We start from the raw sequence: 16,901 nt of genomic DNA on the forward strand, positions 1-16,901 counted from the left end.
AGACCTACATGAGGAAGGAAATCATATAAGGACAAACAAGTCTCAACAACTATTCATCTTTTTTTCATCAGTCTTTTGCACTTACCTCTAATGGCTTTATGTTCAGTCGTCCAGCCTTGTCCAATGAGATGCGTCTTTCTTTCTTTTTCTTTCCTGAATCAGGTGAGTCTATTGAGTAACTCTTTCCACTTATTGACAATCTTCTCAATTCTTCGATGCTATGTCCAGTTCTAGCTAAACACTCTGTCTGCATTTTCTCAAGAGATTGCGTTTTTATAGAAATGACTCCTAAGTGTTCTGAAACAATGTCTGGATCAATGATGATTGGTTGTTTCCCACAGTGAGGAATTATTTTAATTGAAAGTTTCTCTTCACTTAAATCTTGATCTAATTCTTTTTGCTCTGGCTCAGGCTCAATTTTAACAGCATGCTCTTGTGCCTTTTCAACAATTCGACCAACATCCAGATCGCCAAAGAGATCAGCATGTGAATCTTTTGGGCTAATTTTTTCTGATGGACAATTTGAAACTTTATCAATAATTAAAGAAGCCACCTCTTTAGGAAGTATGTTTTTTGTACTTTGCATGTCATAGTAAAGTTCTTCATGAGTTCCAGATTGTTTTAATACATGATTATAAACAGAGTCTACCATCTGAGAAATAATTTCTATACTTTCTAGATTTAAAATTTTTTCTTCAGGATTAGCAGCTATAACAGTGTTAGGATTAGCAGCTATAACAGTGTTATTTCTGGAAATTTCAGCTGTCATGGATTTTGTCAATTGAGATGCAATTTTATTTAACTCAGGTTTTGACAAGTTTTTAGCATCTTCACTTGAGGTACTTGACAACGTAACCAGTTTTGCCAAAAACAAGGCCAGTATTTCCTCTAAAAACTTGGCATCTAACATAACCTCTTTTTCAGATGAAGGCTTTTTCTTCAATTTAAGATCATCCATAATCTTAACTACTTTTTCCATAATTTTGACAGCTTCCAGAACTAACTCTGAACTTGATGCTCCTTCCTCTATTTGAGGATGAAATTCTGAATTGGAGATTTCTTTCACCATTAAAAATCCTATTATATCAGAGAGAACATTGCTCTTACTCATTAAGTCTTTGTACACTGAAATATGGGAGCCAGAGTGCTTTAAAACACTGTTATAAACAGAAGTAACTACTTTTTCAATAGTTGCACTGTCTGCTAATGATATTGTGGATGATTCTTTGGCCTTTGGTACTACTGTAATCTGACTTTTACAGATATATTCTTGGAAAGAACTTAAGATTTTTGAGGTTAATTTTTGCATTTCGGTATTTAGAGAACTATTTTGTTCCTTATCCGTTTTTGGAAACATAGATAAAAGCTTTGACAAAAAATTTACAGCAATTTCTTCTATTATGTTATAGGGCAGTTTGAAAGCCCATGATGGTTGAGGCTGGGGAACTTCATTGGCTTGGATAACATCTTTCAGGATATTTTCAACAATACTGTCAACTTCTGTACACTGATGTGGTGTTAGCTCTCCAGAAAAATAGTTCTGTAACTGATTGCCAGCCACTTCCTGCACAACTAAATTAGCTATGGTTTCAGAAAGGATTTTGCAACCACTGCTGACACAATTTTGTATGCACTCTTGAGATCCAAATTGTGGCAAAAGATTATTATAAATAGTCTGAACTACCAATTGAATAATTTCATTATCATTAGGATGTAAGGATTCTACATACTGTATAATCATATCTTCATTTTTGGAGATCTCTGTCACAATTGTACTTACTAACTTCGTTTGAAGGAAATCCAGTTCTGAGTATAAATTATCCTCAGATGTTTCTGCTTTAGAATTGGCTACTCTTGAGAAAATTTTTGATAGAAGAGAAGAAATTATACTTTCTAAAAATTCATAAGGCAACATTATGATATATGGTGAAGATGTTTGACATTGTTTGCAGGCTGTTTGGGCCACCTTATGGACCTTTTTCATAACCTCCTTAGATTCTAGAGGCAAACATACTGAAGCTGGAACCTCATCACCAAAAGGCAAGTTTAGCTGATGCTGAAAAATCTCTTCTATTACTGCATTAGCTAGCCTTCTTGCTAAATTTTCACCATTACTATTTATATCCTTACAAATGGAGTCCTGAGATCTATATTCCTGCAAAATATTACATATAGAGGAATGAACAATCTTATTGACCAACATTTTGTCGATTGATGGTATTTTAGTCACAAAAGGTACCTCATTTAAAAAAGGTGTTTTAATTGCAGGTGCCATTTTATGTATGGGGGTTATTTTATTCATGATTACTTTTTTCTTGAGAGGTGCTTTATCCACAGATAGTTCTTTTTGCCTGAGTACTTTATGAACTGATGAAACTTTATCTGCAGATGAGAGGAACTGACTTCCCTGATCTGAGTTTAATACTTTAATTTGAGCATCTGAAAACTCCTTTATCAGAGAATCAATCAGTTTCATAGCTGTGTCATAGAGCTCAGCTTCATTTACATTATTGGTTACATTTTGACAGGCATCATCTGTGCCTGGTGAGGAAGAAAAAATCAATTTTTTGACTATTTCAGAGATAACATCTTCTAAAAAGTTAGCAGGAAAAATCCTGGAGCTATTTTCTGATGTGTTCTGAGGATTGTCTGGTTTACTAGGCTTACTTTTAATCTCTTTACTTTTTTCATTCTCTTCCTCTTCTGTAGGAATATTTTGTTTAGCTGAATTCATAGAAACAGGCTGGGCAAAATCCTTGCCATGTGCTTGAGTTACATATGCTGTTTTATCACCTGGAGGATTTGGGGATTTTGAATCATCTACTGGTCCTCGGAAAGAAGATATTTCTGAAACGTTTCTGTAAATGCTTCCAGTGACATTTTGGACATGTTTAGGATGTAAGATATGTTTGTCATCTATAACTTGGTAAGCTAGAGAATCTCTCTTCTCTTGAATCTCTCTATTTTTCACCTTGGATTTCAGAAATAGTAATTCAAAAGGTCTGTCCTCTTTTTCTAATGAATTTTCTCTTTTCTTGTCACTCTTCTTTTTATCATCTGTTTTCAAATCTGATTCCAGGATAACCTTCTTATTTTTTGTATTATCAGTAGCTGGTGAAAGACATTGGTATACCTCATCGCCTCGCCCTTTCTCATCTTTTCTAGCCAAACTGTTGTTCTTCTTGATTTCATTCTTTGTAAGTGCTGTACTCAAATCTTGCCCCTGAGTATCTTTACTTTCTACAGTGGTTGTTGGAGAAGTAACTTTTGAGGTCTTCTCATTATCTTTTCCAATTGAACTTTCTTTTCCCTTTTTACTCCCCTTTTTTTTATTTCCCACATCTCTAACTAGCCCTGATGCTAGAGTAGTTACTTTGCTTTTCATGGTGTTAGTTATTACAGTGGTACATATTGGCTTGTAGATGCCGCCTGTTTTCATTGATGTACACTCCTTTTTGAAATTCTCTTTTCCATTAATTATTCCTCTACCTATTTCCAAAGTGTCCATTTTGTCTTTCATGCCTGAGGTTACAGGAGTAAGTGTAGATAATTGTTCTAGTGAAAAAACTGGGTTCTTCATCAAGCTTCTGTTTATCTTTGTAAAGGTTTTGTAGGGTAGGTGTTGAACTCTTTGGATGATGTTATCCACATCTAGAAATGTAAAGAAGGTGGAAGACCAGTCTGCTGAAAAAAGTGGTTGAATACTGAAAGCAGAAATTGCTTTCTTGGCTAAAGCAGCAATCATTTCTATAACAATGCCACTTCTATCATCTTTCTGAACAGTGTTAGATCCATACATTGCTATGAGCTCATCATACACGGAATCAGATATTGTATTGACTGTCTCTTTATCTATTGGTGGAAATGAAAACATTTCTTCAACATTTGCTAGAACTTTAATTTCTTTTTTTCTAAATTCCCCTACCAGGGCACTTGCAAATTTTGTAGCCATGCCCACAAGGTCTCTTTCCGATATCTCTTTGTCCTTAGGATCTTCAGCAATACTTGGGAGAATATAAAATTTGTGAACAAGATCAATTATGATATCTTCCAAAAATGTAGCAGAATACACAGAAGCTTGTGGCAAGGATTGTATTTTTTCTTTACTAGGATCCAAGAGTTCAATTCCATAGTTGTTTTGAGGTAAGTCACTGGGAGATGACTCTTCATCATGTAAAAATGGCTGCAAATGGTGGTCCACAATTTCCTTCATAATGAAACCAGCTATTCTACCAAGGAATGAGCCTCCCTTTTTGCATGGATCTTTTTGTGCTTCATTTTCAAATTTAAGTTTTTTCATAATATTGTTACATATGGAGTCTACGAGGTTCTCAATTGCCCCTAATTGCATACTTCCCACATGTTCCTCTGTTGTAGCAAGTCTAATCTCATGTTCAGAAATTTCTGTTATAATCTCATTAGTCAGTTTTGAAGCTGCATTCACAAACTCATAGTCTGGTGGCACTTCTTTCTTGTTTAGTTCATTTTTAGTTTCAGGTGAAGGAAATATATATCCTAGAAGCTTGTAAATCATATCTTCTAAAAGGGAACGAGGCAATAGAGTAATGCATGATGGCAAGACATGGCTATCATTGTTGATGGTGTTGAGCACATTTCTGATGATGTTTTCATCTTGGAGAGAGGAATAGGAAGAAGTTGCTAATTCTCCCAAAAGTAATGACTCCACCTGATAATCATATATTTCTTCTAACAGCAAATAATATATTTTTTTCCCAAAAGCGACAGCATCACTTTGAATAGCTCTATAAATATGAATCAGAGATTTATACTCATCTAATATATTTTCATAAATTAGGTTGACCATTTTTTTAATCATTTCTTTATATCTTTCTGAAAATAACAGATTTTCATCTAAGTGGTCAGCAACTAAAATTTGTGATGTGGTGAACTCCAGCACAATTGATTTTACTAATATTGTAACAATGTCAGTAATGCTGGCTTTTGCTTTATGTGAGTTTTCGCCAGCCACGACATTATGTGAGAATATATAAAGGATTTTGCATAAAAGCTCAGAAATTACTTCCTCCCAAAAGACAGCTGAATTTACAATGAAAGATAGTTCTCTTTTTTTAGGATCTATTGCTTTCTGTTGATAAGTATTTGAAGGAAGAGTTTTACCTCCAGATAAAAATGACTCAAAATGATGGTTAAATATTTCTTTTATTATATAACTTGCTATTTTTGTAACAGGTATATTACTTATGCTTTTTTTATCTTTTATAAGAGACTGGTATAGATTTGAATGAAAAATATCAGTATAAATGGCATTGATGATAGCCTGAATATCTTTTTCTGAAATCACATTTTGGTTTTCATTTCCATGTTTAATAATGCATATTGCATGTTTAGAAATTATCGACATGATTTCATCAGTCTGTCTCACAACTGTGTCACTAAAGTCTGACTGCAAAAGGTCTGACTCTTGTACACTGTAGTTCAATGAACTTATCTGGCATAAAACTCGAGTGACTATTTTTTCCAAATGTGTATATGACAATATGGTGGTATATGTCCGTCTTTGGACTCTTGATTTACAAATAGCATAATGAACTCTCTTTATCAAAACATCAGCGTTGAGTTTTGAGTGTGATCTAAAAGGTAGCTTTGCTATGAAATCTGGATGAATTTGGAAGTTGAAAACTTCAGCCAGGATAATTTTAGTTACTCTCGCAGCCAATGTCTTTGTGTCACTGAGAAATTCTTGATCAGGTTCCTGTTCATATTCTTGTAACACTTTGTTATATGCCATGTCAGCAATTTTGATCACTATATCCCTATCTACTGGTGGCAAACTCAATTGCTCCTTAGCATTTTCTAGGATGCTAACTTGAGCTTTTGAGAATTCTTCTGTTATTGAATATATGAGGTTTTCAGCTGTTTCCAATAGTTCTTTTTCCAAATCTCTTACTGATTTTCTTTGCACAGTACTTAACACTTGGTGGAATATTTTACTTAAAACCCAAGAGATCACATCTTCCAAAAAGGGTGAGGAGTAAACACTGGCGAAATAATGTTGCCTTTTTGCATCATCAAAGTATGTATATGATGGAGGAAGTAATGACCTTCCATACATAAATGGGTGAAGATGTTGTTGACAGATATTTTTAGTGATAAAACCTGCTATTCTATCAATAAGAACATTGTTACTGCTTGTGATATTGTGCTCAACTGCTTCTTGAGACCCTGAGTTTTGCAAGATATTTCTGAATACAGAATCAACGAGATGTTGAACATCATCCTCTGAATAAACAAATTTGATTTCTTCTTCATCTTTTGAAAATTGAATTTCATGTTGGGAAATTCTCATTCTAACATCACTGATTAGCTTTGAAGACATTTCACAGCAATTAATTTCTGATCTATCTTTTGGAGTTTTGCTATTTGGAATCATGTTAGATGCAGAAGGAAAGATTCCAGGTAATAATACTCTGATTATGTCTTCTAAAACCGTGTATGGTGGCAAGGTGTTATATGGAGACAAATGCTGGCTTGACTTGGTAGATTCACTGATGCCACTGAAGATGTTCTGAATGATGTTCTCTGCTTTAGCAGTAGCATAAGAAGCTGACAAACCCCCAGAAAACAGTGGATGAGAAAGATAATCAGAAATAGCTGCTACAATTAAATTGGTAATATGTTCTGCAAAAATATCACTGTCTTTGAGTTCTTGATTATCAAACTGAGGGTTCAGCCCATGCTGTTTCAAAACATTTTCGTAAACTGAATTGACGAGTTCATCCACAGTGTCTATAGTGGGGAAAGACTGCTCTTGGTCATCACGAAGAATGCAGATTTTAGCTTTGTTAAAATGATTATTTATTGAGTTTACTATATTTTGTGTCATCTTATCCAGTTCACAGTCAGTGTTACATTTTGGATTAAAGACCTTTAATAATAGTCTGGCAACAATTTCTTCTACAAGTGCACTAGGAAAAAAGTCCATATCTAGTGATGGCTTCTGGGGTCTGTGTGACTCTGTGACTTCACTGAGAACCTCTTTAATCATATTTGATATTTCATCCAATGAAGTTGCTGAATGAGGTAAGCCCTCTCTACACAAAAAAGGTTGAAGATGATTTTCAATAATCTCTTGAATAATGAGACTGGCCATTCGGTCAACCATAATCGGGCTTTGGCTTACTATACCTTCCTGTATTGACACAAGAGAGTCAGACATCTGCAAAATATTATTATAAATACACTCCACCATATTTTGAAGGCTTTCTTCTGTATCTAGATATTGATAATCATATTTAGTGAGCCAGATCTTATGCTTTGAAATGGCTAATAAAACCTTATTTATTATACAGGAGGATATCTCCTTAAAATCCGAAGTCATTAAGTATTTCTTCCCCAAGGATGAAGCTCTGCTGGGTGGAAGAATGAGCTGAGATAATAGCCTTCTGATGACATCTTCTAAAAATGAATGTGATAACATGGTAGTATAGCCTGTTGAATGTTGACCATGATAATTAAGTTCTTTCAGGTTCGTTTGAAGTTTCTGCAGTATATTTTCAGCTTTAAGAGGGTAATATGAATTAGGCATGAGCTTTCCTACAAAGCACAATGGGAGTTGGTAATCTACACTCTCTTTCAATATGCCGCTAGTTATCTGTTCTGCTATTGAGGTGGTAGCATGTACCAGATGATCGCCACAGGTAACTTGCAATACATATTCCCAGGAAACATCATTATAAATGGAGTCAACAATCTTGCTAACAGTTTCTTTATGGATTGGTGGAAAACATATTCTTTCTTCAACATCCCGTAAAACAGTGACTCGAACATTATTAAACTCATTCACCACGGATTTGACATTTAATATATTCATCTCATTGAGCTGGGCTTCAGTGATGTTTACGTTTTCCCTCTGTAATGAGATGGAAAGATTAAGAAAAATGCCTGCAATTATTTCCTCTAGAAATGTGGCAGAGTAAACTCTTGTGCTCATGCCTCCTAGATGCTGCATATTAAGAATGACTGTGGCATTCACTTCCTTTTTACATGTCCAAGGCTGATTGTCATAACTCATGGATCTTACAGAGCCTTTACTCTGTCTCGATTCTTTTAATTCTGGCCTTCTTGTTTTTGGAGAACTAGGAAAACTCTCTCTTGTCCTATATGTTAAATGCTTATTTGTAAAAGGTGGACTTCTGAGAGGCCTCTGTATACCACTCGACAGTTTTTCCATTAAAGATTTTACCAAGCTATGGGAAATAATACTAAGCATAGATTCATAATCTATTCCTGACTGATTTTCCAAAAGGCCTGACATGTCATATTCTTCAAATGATGAGCCATAGTCCATTGTTCCCCTGCAATAATCCTCTACATTTTGAAGTATATTGAATAGTTGATGTTCTGCTGGTATTTCATCAGAAAGAGGACCATTCATAAGGAAACTATTGGTTGTACATTCTTCCAAAAGTATTCTAATAAGTTTTTCACATACAACATTCAGAAGAAAAACTGATTTTGGGGAGAGCATTTGGCAATTTTTAGATATTCTATGATTTTGCTGGTTACCTGAAGATAGGAATATTTTTCTTGCCTTTTTACCAGAATCCATATCCCAATTTGGGCATTCATCTGGCAAAAACAAATTGAAAACAATATTGAAAATTTTATTGACTACTACTTTGGATTCATGAGTTTTTAGGCTATCCACCAGAGTGCCTAACTTACATGCCAGAGAATTTAGTTTATTTTTCTGTAGTAGTTGATTAATTTGGTGAGTAGGAGCTGATTTCCAACCTCTGGAGCCTGTCTGTCTTTTCATAGTTTTGGTTTGGTTGCAGATGGGCAGACTATGGCTTTTAAGCATAGAAAGTGATTTCTTTATTCCTTTGCTGTCAGGCTGATGACTTAATCCTATTTCTTTGGACAGAACATGGGACACTGCTATTAAGAGATCCTTAAAGAGATTGTTGAAGTCAGCCACAGCTACTCTTGGGCAGTAAATATATTTTGTCTTCACAGAAACCATTTGTGTAATGTCTGCCTTTAAAATATCACTATTAAAAAGGATTCGAATAATTCTTTCAGAAATGCTTAAAGCAAGTTCTCTGATAGAAACTGAGTGGCTCTCAAACCCTTGAGAATGAACTAAAATAACCTTTCTAAAAGTTTCATCTTGGTTTTCCGCTGATTTCTGTTTTGTTCCACCATCTTCAGTGCAATCAGAAATGCTTGAAATTATATACGAAATAACCAATTCAGTGAGATGTTCACAAAATTGATTAAGTGAAGAATCACTGTTTATGCTTCTTGGCTGTTTTGATTCATATTTTTTCTTTAACAGTGGGGAAGCAATAGATACTTTTTCATCAAGAGGACCTTAAAACAGAACACATTGCTATTTTTAGCATGCATTAAGGGAAAATGTTGACTATTCAAAATACTGGCAATAATTTCTATATGAATTTCACCTTGGTGTACCTCACTCAAGAAATAGAAAACTCTAGTCAAGAAAGGAACTGAGTTTTTTTGAATCTCTATTTCTCATCTGTGGAATCTTTATTTCAGCAGGGAAGTAAAGAAAATAGCCCGGTAGAATTCAAATCTCTAAGTTCTGGTTTCTTCCTCGATAGCTATGTTGCTTTAAGAACATGAAAATCCTGGGGCAGATAAATGCATTGCAATGTCCTAGAGTGATTCCAGTGATAGCTAGAGACTTCATAAAATTCTATGAAACATTTTCAGCTGTTCAGCGAATTATCCAGTTTGGGACTATATAGTATATAATAAATTGAACCAAATGAAACTGCTGATGTTTGATAGTTTTAGACATTACAAAAATGACTATTTTATATGGTTGCACCTAATATACACATGTGAGCATTCATAGAAATGGAGTGAAAATATATTCGTAAGCATGGTTTTAGAGTATTATATCTAAAAAGAATTTAAGTCAGAACACTGGAACAAGAACAGAACAAGAAGTTTTAATGCCACTGTTCTTATAAATCCTATCATCAATGATTGCAAAGACTATATACCTTAAAAAGAAGTTGGATCATTACTTTATAGCCAATTAACTATGCATGAAGTCTGACTTTAATGTTAATAAGTCTTTGGAAAAGAACTTAAAAAAAAAAAAGACCCTCTTGGAACTTGCTTGGGAATTGCCTTTAGAGCAGTTGTATGTCCCAAGCAAGAGAACTGGTCTTATCATTTCATAGTCATACCTCATGCCCAACTAAAACATCCCCCTTTAATTTATGCTCATTTAATCTCATTTGTAGATAGAAAAAATTGTGTAAATGTGTATTTTTTTTTTCTTTTTTAGCATACTGGCCAGTTGAAAAACATACAAGTAGATAAAAAGGCACTCCAAATCCAAGGCTATTTTCAGAGAAGCAGGTAATGTAGTTTCTTGGGTATTTAAAAACAAAACTCTTAAAATTATCATTGACCGCCCCCCCCCCTAAAATGATGTCAAAGTCTTTATAAGTTATCCTTTACTCACCTCTGGTTTCAAAGTTCTTGAAATGCATGACCACAGATGTAGTAACATATCTTGCTACCAGATGGATTTCATGGGGTCCTAGTTCCTGATTTGCAAAAGAAGTAATTTCAGCCTCCTCGAGAGTTGCTATTTTCTCTGACTTATAGTATTTATTTTTCCACTTTTCTAGTAAAGTTAAATCTTCTCCACTTGCTACAAGGTTGATGTTTTCTTTGGTTTTGTGGCTGGTTCGTTTCCCGCATTTTTTAAACAAGCTTTTTTCATCCTTTTGTTCTTCAGACGTTGCAGACAAAGGCTTCTCCTTTGATACAAAAAGTGGTTTCATTGTTTCTATACTTTCATTAGTGTGCAAGGTTTGACATGGAAGGCCATAATTTAACAGCATGGTATTGACGATATTTTCTGTAGCTAAACATATTTTGAGTGGAGAAACAGTTGTCTGTAGTGGGCTTGGCTTAACAACTGGTTTGGGAGGCTCATAGTGAAGTACTCTTTGATTTTCACCTTCCATTTTTCTGAAGGACATGAGGTGCTCAAATGCTGCTTGCGTAGAGTCACTGGATTTCTGAGATAGACTTTGTAAGACATTGCCTTCTGGGAGAGAGCTACTTCCTTTCATGGCTTGATCAAAATGACTGAGGCTTTGGGCTTTAGTTCTAGAATATGATGGTTTAAGTTCTGATTTGAGCTCTTCCATTGGCTCCATGGTTTGATTTATAGCTCCTTCAGAGTATCTGGCATACAAAGGTGGATTTGGGGAAGGCTTGTCTTTTATGTTCATATTTTCCTGTGAATAAAACATCAAACCAGGGCTCTGTGGAGGATCATCCCCACAGCTAACTCTGTTTGACTCTGAAGTAGACATTCCCATCCTGGTTGCAAATTCTGGCCAATTAATAGTGTACGCATTTTCAGCTCCTTGGAGTAGGTTTTCGTTTAGATGACTTTTGCTCATCGACTCATAGAAATGAGTACACTGGTCCATCAGTGTGCTGATGACCTGACTTGCTATAATGTTTTCTTTAAATACATTAATTGAAGATGGTTCCATTTGGCATTTTTCTTTGTCTAGAGTGATCTTAATTATACCAAGCATGTTGTTGACAGTATTAGCAGTATAAGTAAACAGTTCTGAATAGAATGAGTGAAGATGTTGAAGAGTATTCTGTAGGTTTTCCTGAAAAACCATACTGATTGATTCAGATTCATCAGGAAACTTACTCAGTGGTTTTAACTTGGGCAATATTGTTTTCATTAATGATTTCTGTTGCACAGCAACAAAATTTTCAATAGGTATTTTCACGATTTCAGAAAAAGCATATGTAGAGACATGTTTAAACTGTAGGTCTGCAAATGACTCTAAGGTATTCAGAACCCCTTCCATGATCTCTTGAGCAATTTGGTGGCTACAGCCCTCAGATTTTTTATCTTTCAATTTTGTCTTATAAGTTGGAACATTACTGAGATTCTTTGTTCTTAAGGAACGACATTTACTTCTAGCAGTAGTTTCTTTCTTGCTTACTAGTGTTTCTTTACTATCTGTTATTAACATCTCAGTCAAGAAGCACAACTCTAATTTTTCAAATAGCTTTTCAACAATTTCTTGGCCAAATATATTAATTTGTGCTTGTAACCCCTCGGCTCTAGAAGCAGCTCTTTCAAAATTATGGTATTTGTTTTTATGAGCTTCAAGAGGTGACAAATTTAAAAGTGAAACAGATTGTTTTAATTCTTTTGCTTTCATTGAAATTTCATTCAAAACAGTCTCAGCTATCATCAATAGCTTATATTTTTCATTTCCCACGTCATTTGATTCTGTTTGCCATTTATCAAACATTTGTTTAAAAATATTTTCTTTAGGACAGATTTTTTCTAGCTGTGAAGAAACATTCTCCAAAGAGAAAGAGGTTTCTGGATTTGCAAGAGAGATTTTACTAAAATTCCTTTGTGGAAGTTTGCAATCATCTAAGTATGAGCCTTTTATTGGGTTGGGCAAATTGTTCTTTGTAGCACATAATCCTTGCAAAACTGCATTAACTATTTCACTTGCTGTCACAATTTGTTCAGAAGGTAAAGTGTTTACATTTACCATTGCCCTATTTTGCCTTACCTTTTGAAATGCATTCAGAATTGTTTCTAGTATATTACTTACTATATCCTTGGCATACATTTTTAGTTCTGCAATGGGGAGTTTTGTTCTCAGTAAGGAGTTTTTGGCATCCCCTTTTGAAAGCAGGTGCGGCAGCCCAATGGCAGTCTTGGACCTGCTGCCTTTTAGAGTCTTCTTCCCGGGACCTAAATTGGCCTTGTTTTTGGCTTTCGCACCACTAGGCCCTAACTGTGGTTTTGTACCAAATTTAGAGAAATAGGTAACTTTTGATTTTATTTCAAGATCTATTTTAAAACTTGCCTTAGGACTGCTCTTGGAGCTAGCTTTAGAACTGTATGGCCTCATGGATTGCATTTTATCAGACTGACCTTTAGGGTTCAAACTCTCTTCTAGATTCATCAAAGCAAAATTTGTGATCTTTTTAAGAACCTTTCGGACCAATTCTTGACCCACTCGCAGTGGAGAAAATTGCAGTAAAGTGTTTTCCGATGAAGTGACACTTCTAATGCCTGTTTGAGGATAAACTTTTGGTATCACATGTTCAGGAAGAACACTTCTTTTTTCTGCTTTTTTCAATACCCTAGAGCATGATGGATTTATCACTAATTCATTACTTCCAGATGCTTTCAATTCTCCCCTGGTCTCATTGTTATCACAGAAGGATGATATAACTATGGAGAACATTTTTCTGAAAACACTTTCAACTATGTCATCTGCAACACTGCTTATATGTGACTGCAAAGTTTTTTTGTGAGCTGCTGCTATTTTAATTTTAGAATCAGATGTAAAGTGGGGGAGTTTGTCCAATGGAGGACAGTGGTCTATGTTTTCTATTACCCTTCGATACACCTTCTTTAAAATTCCCTTAACTGTACTTAAAGCAGTCATTTTTTTCCGTCTAGATTCTCCATTTCTAAACATTTCTTCCAAAACCCTTCTCAGATTTTCAGCTTCTGCTATAACTTGGTTTTGATCTGGGTATTTTGAAAAAGTAGACAGTTCAATGTTGCCTTGCATTTTTCTTTGACTTGGCAACTTTTCATTTTGTAATTGCCTAAAATTGCTAGGGTTCTGCTTTGAGTAAACACTACTTCCCTTTAGAGATATTTTATCATGTAAACTCTTTAAGATGTTGTTCACAGTTTCACTTGTAATGATATTTTCTTGAAATAAATTCTTATTGGGACATGAATACATCTTTTGGATTTCTAGGTCTACATCATTTTTTATAAGCACCAAAATGGTACTGGCGATTATATTAGCATATTCCTTAAGACTAGCCTGTGATATATGGATTTTAGGTCGATGATTTCCCTTGTAATTAGCAAGTGTGTCATCTGAGACCTCTGGACTGAGAATGGTTTTAGCTGTTGATATTTTCAAGATATTCACATCTGCTGGCATTTGGTTTGATTCAAGAAATACGATGCCATCTTGTTTACAATTTGTAAATTCTGGGCCAACATATGGTTTTTCTCTTGCTTGAGTACCAAGAGTAAATATCAAATCTATTCTTTCTGTGGCAAAAGATTTTAATCTATTCAAAATAGTTTCAGTAATGAAGTGAGCATTTTCCTCACATGGGTCAGGAGCAGATTTCTTGGTGTCTTGGTTCTGAAGTACAGTCATCTGGTTATCATCAGAATAAGCTGATTTCAGCTGTACATATCTTCCCTTTCTTTTAAATGGAAATCTATCCCTTTTCCTTTCATTCACTGAGTCCATAACAGGAGGTCGTTGATGCTCTGCTGCAGGAAATTCATCAGAAAACATCAGGGGAAATCTCAGAGAAATAGAATCTTTTGCATGTATGCCAAGCATGACAGCAGAAGTGAGATTTTGAAGAACAATATTCACCATATCGCTGGAAATTATAGCAACACATGACTTAGGAACTAAAAGCATTGGAATAGCCTTATTTTTACACTCTGGGTCTACTTCAGAATTTGCTTCTAAATATCTCCCATTTACATTACACTTAACAGTGGATGCAGCAAATGGGAGATTATTCTCTTCTATTGTTTTCTCACAGATGTCACTTAAGATAGCCTCAATGGTATCTAGTATTTGAAATTGAAGTTTGTTTCGATAATCACTTTTATTGAACAGCTTTTCTACAATATCTTCTGACCAATCTGGATCAATCTCTCTGTCAAATATGTTTTTTTCATATTTACCTTTAGTAGACATACTATCTAACACTGTGTTAATCTGAGTTGGAATACTTTCAGAAACCGCAACATCATGAATTAAGAAAGGACTTATTATTTCTTTATCTAACTTATGTTTTATCCCTTGTAAAATTTGTCTAGCCACTTCTCTTGCATATATATTTAATTTAGAGGCAGTTAGTTGACAGACAGAGGTAGTTTGTCCTGACTTATCATGATAAACTGAGCAACAGGGAACTTGATCATCGGAATGTGAATCTTTGGTTGAGAACCAAGATTGGCTTAAAGCAGTTTCATCCCACTGTGAAGGTAAAGCCATTGGACTTGTGAAATTGATATGAGAACAAAAGAGAGCTTTTACTTTGGAAGTAGCAAATGCCTCTAAATTTGTTAATATTGATTGTATAATATCTTCAACTATACTTATTTTGGTCAGTTTACCACTATTGAATGTGGACTGAAGTGTACCTGGACTTCTGTCCAATATGGTAGAATAAACAGAGGACTTTCCTCCACTTGTATGTTTGGAGAAAGAGATATTTTCTGGAAAGGTGATAGTGTTATACCTATTTTCATTTGCATTTCTATCTGTTATGGCAGTAGAATAAAGTTTTTGAAATATGATTCTAACAACATTATCTGCAACAACGGTTACATCTGCTTCAGACACTAAAGGATCCATTGTTTTATCCAGGGATTGAACAACTATTTGAGCAACTGGTTCATCACCAGCATGAGGAATGCCACATAAATGAGATTGAAGGAAAGGAATCACATTTATTTGATCAATTAAATTATTCTGAAAAATTTCATTCAAAATATTTCTTATAATGGGCACAACTGGGAAATTTTGTGGCTCTTTGAATTTTTCTACCTCATTTTTTTTAAATGTTCTTTCTAGTTCCTGTTGATTAAGAGAATCTGTTTTAATTTCTTCTTTTGGTGGTCTTTGTTCACCAGCATTTTCTTTCTCTGTATCCACAGGATCTTCTGGATATGACTCTGGGTCAGCTCCTCCAGGAAGAAAATTTCCATAGGTTGGCCTATATCTGTAATTTTCAATGCTTCTCTCTTCTGGTTCAGTTTCATTAAACATGTCTGGAGGCATTGCATTTAAAATTAAAGTGACTACTTTCTTAAGCATTTGTTTCTCTCGTAGTGGCTTACTTACACATGTTTCCAAATCTGGCAAGCTCACACTTAATTCGGTTTGAATAGCCTTCAAAATAGTACTTGATACTTTCTTTGCATGCACATATAAAGCAGACTGCAATCGTTTCTCATGTGTGTTAGCACAAACGTTGGTACTTTGACTTTTCCAGTATGTCTTGTTGCTCTTTTTATTTCCATTGATTATAGTACCCAGAGTTTCTAAATTTCTATTGGCAAACCCCTCTAATTTAGCAAAAACCATTTCAAGGATATCTGAAGCCATAACTTTCAGTTTATTTAGGTATTTTTCTTTTGTGGTCCCTGTTTTGGGGGCAGTAGTATTTCCCTTGTTGTTAGTCACCTCTTGACTATCTGGCTGGATCACAGTGGACATCATGCTGGAGATTATGTCAGAACATCTGCTCAGTTCCTCAATGAGCAAAGCAAAAGATAGACTGTCAGTATCAATATACTCTGAGATAGTTTTAAATTCTGAATTTGTGAAAATGTGATCCATCTCCACACTACATAATTTTATAATGATATCTTCTAGAATTGTATGAGAAAGCAGCTGAATATTAGACTGCAATGGAATGGTTTTTCTCAAATACTCATTGATCCTGTCTCTGTTTTGCTCATCAGAAAGGGGAGAATATGGACAGTCTCTTATGAGCTCACGTAACATGTCATATAATGTACCTCCAATTCTATCTAACACTTGCAATCTGGGACATTTGTGAACTTCCTCTTGCATATGAGGACAATGAGAAGGCAAAAGTTTTTGTTGATCAATGTCAATAGTTCCATATGATATTTTAGATCTTAACTTATCTGAAGGGAATAGAACATTGCTTGTATCTGTATTTCCACTTAGCACTTCACAAATACAAGTTGCTAATGAACTTGCCATAATGTCATTATTTAGTGTTGTGATGACAGAGTCTAATTCTTTTTCAGTGTCAGAAAAAAATCCTGTATC

The 16,901-nt window shown here is 34.8% G+C and overlaps 1 protein-coding gene across 1 annotated transcript in view; it reads right to left on the reverse strand.

Moving 5' to 3' along the window:
• Positions 1 to 16,901, reverse strand: part of LOC102892432 (fibrous sheath-interacting protein 2) — a 95,201-nt gene that overhangs the window by 21,692 nt on the left and 56,608 nt on the right. The window contains exons 10-12 of the mRNA XM_025047237.1: positions 12,964 to 16,901; positions 10,490 to 12,906; positions 86 to 9,357 (exon numbers count right to left, since the gene is read on the reverse strand). The exon at positions 12,964 to 16,901 is cut by the window's right edge and continues 2,451 nt beyond it. Of these exons, the coding sequence (XP_024903005.1) occupies positions 86 to 9,357; positions 10,490 to 12,906; positions 12,964 to 16,901 (15,627 nt within the window). The remainder of the gene's footprint in view (positions 1 to 85; positions 9,358 to 10,489; positions 12,907 to 12,963) is intronic.

The sequence above is a fragment of the Pteropus alecto genome, unplaced genomic scaffold (assembly GCF_000325575.1).
Source record: "Pteropus alecto unplaced genomic scaffold, ASM32557v1 scaffold145, whole genome shotgun sequence".
NCBI classification, from domain to species: domain Eukaryota; kingdom Metazoa; phylum Chordata; class Mammalia; order Chiroptera; family Pteropodidae; genus Pteropus; species Pteropus alecto.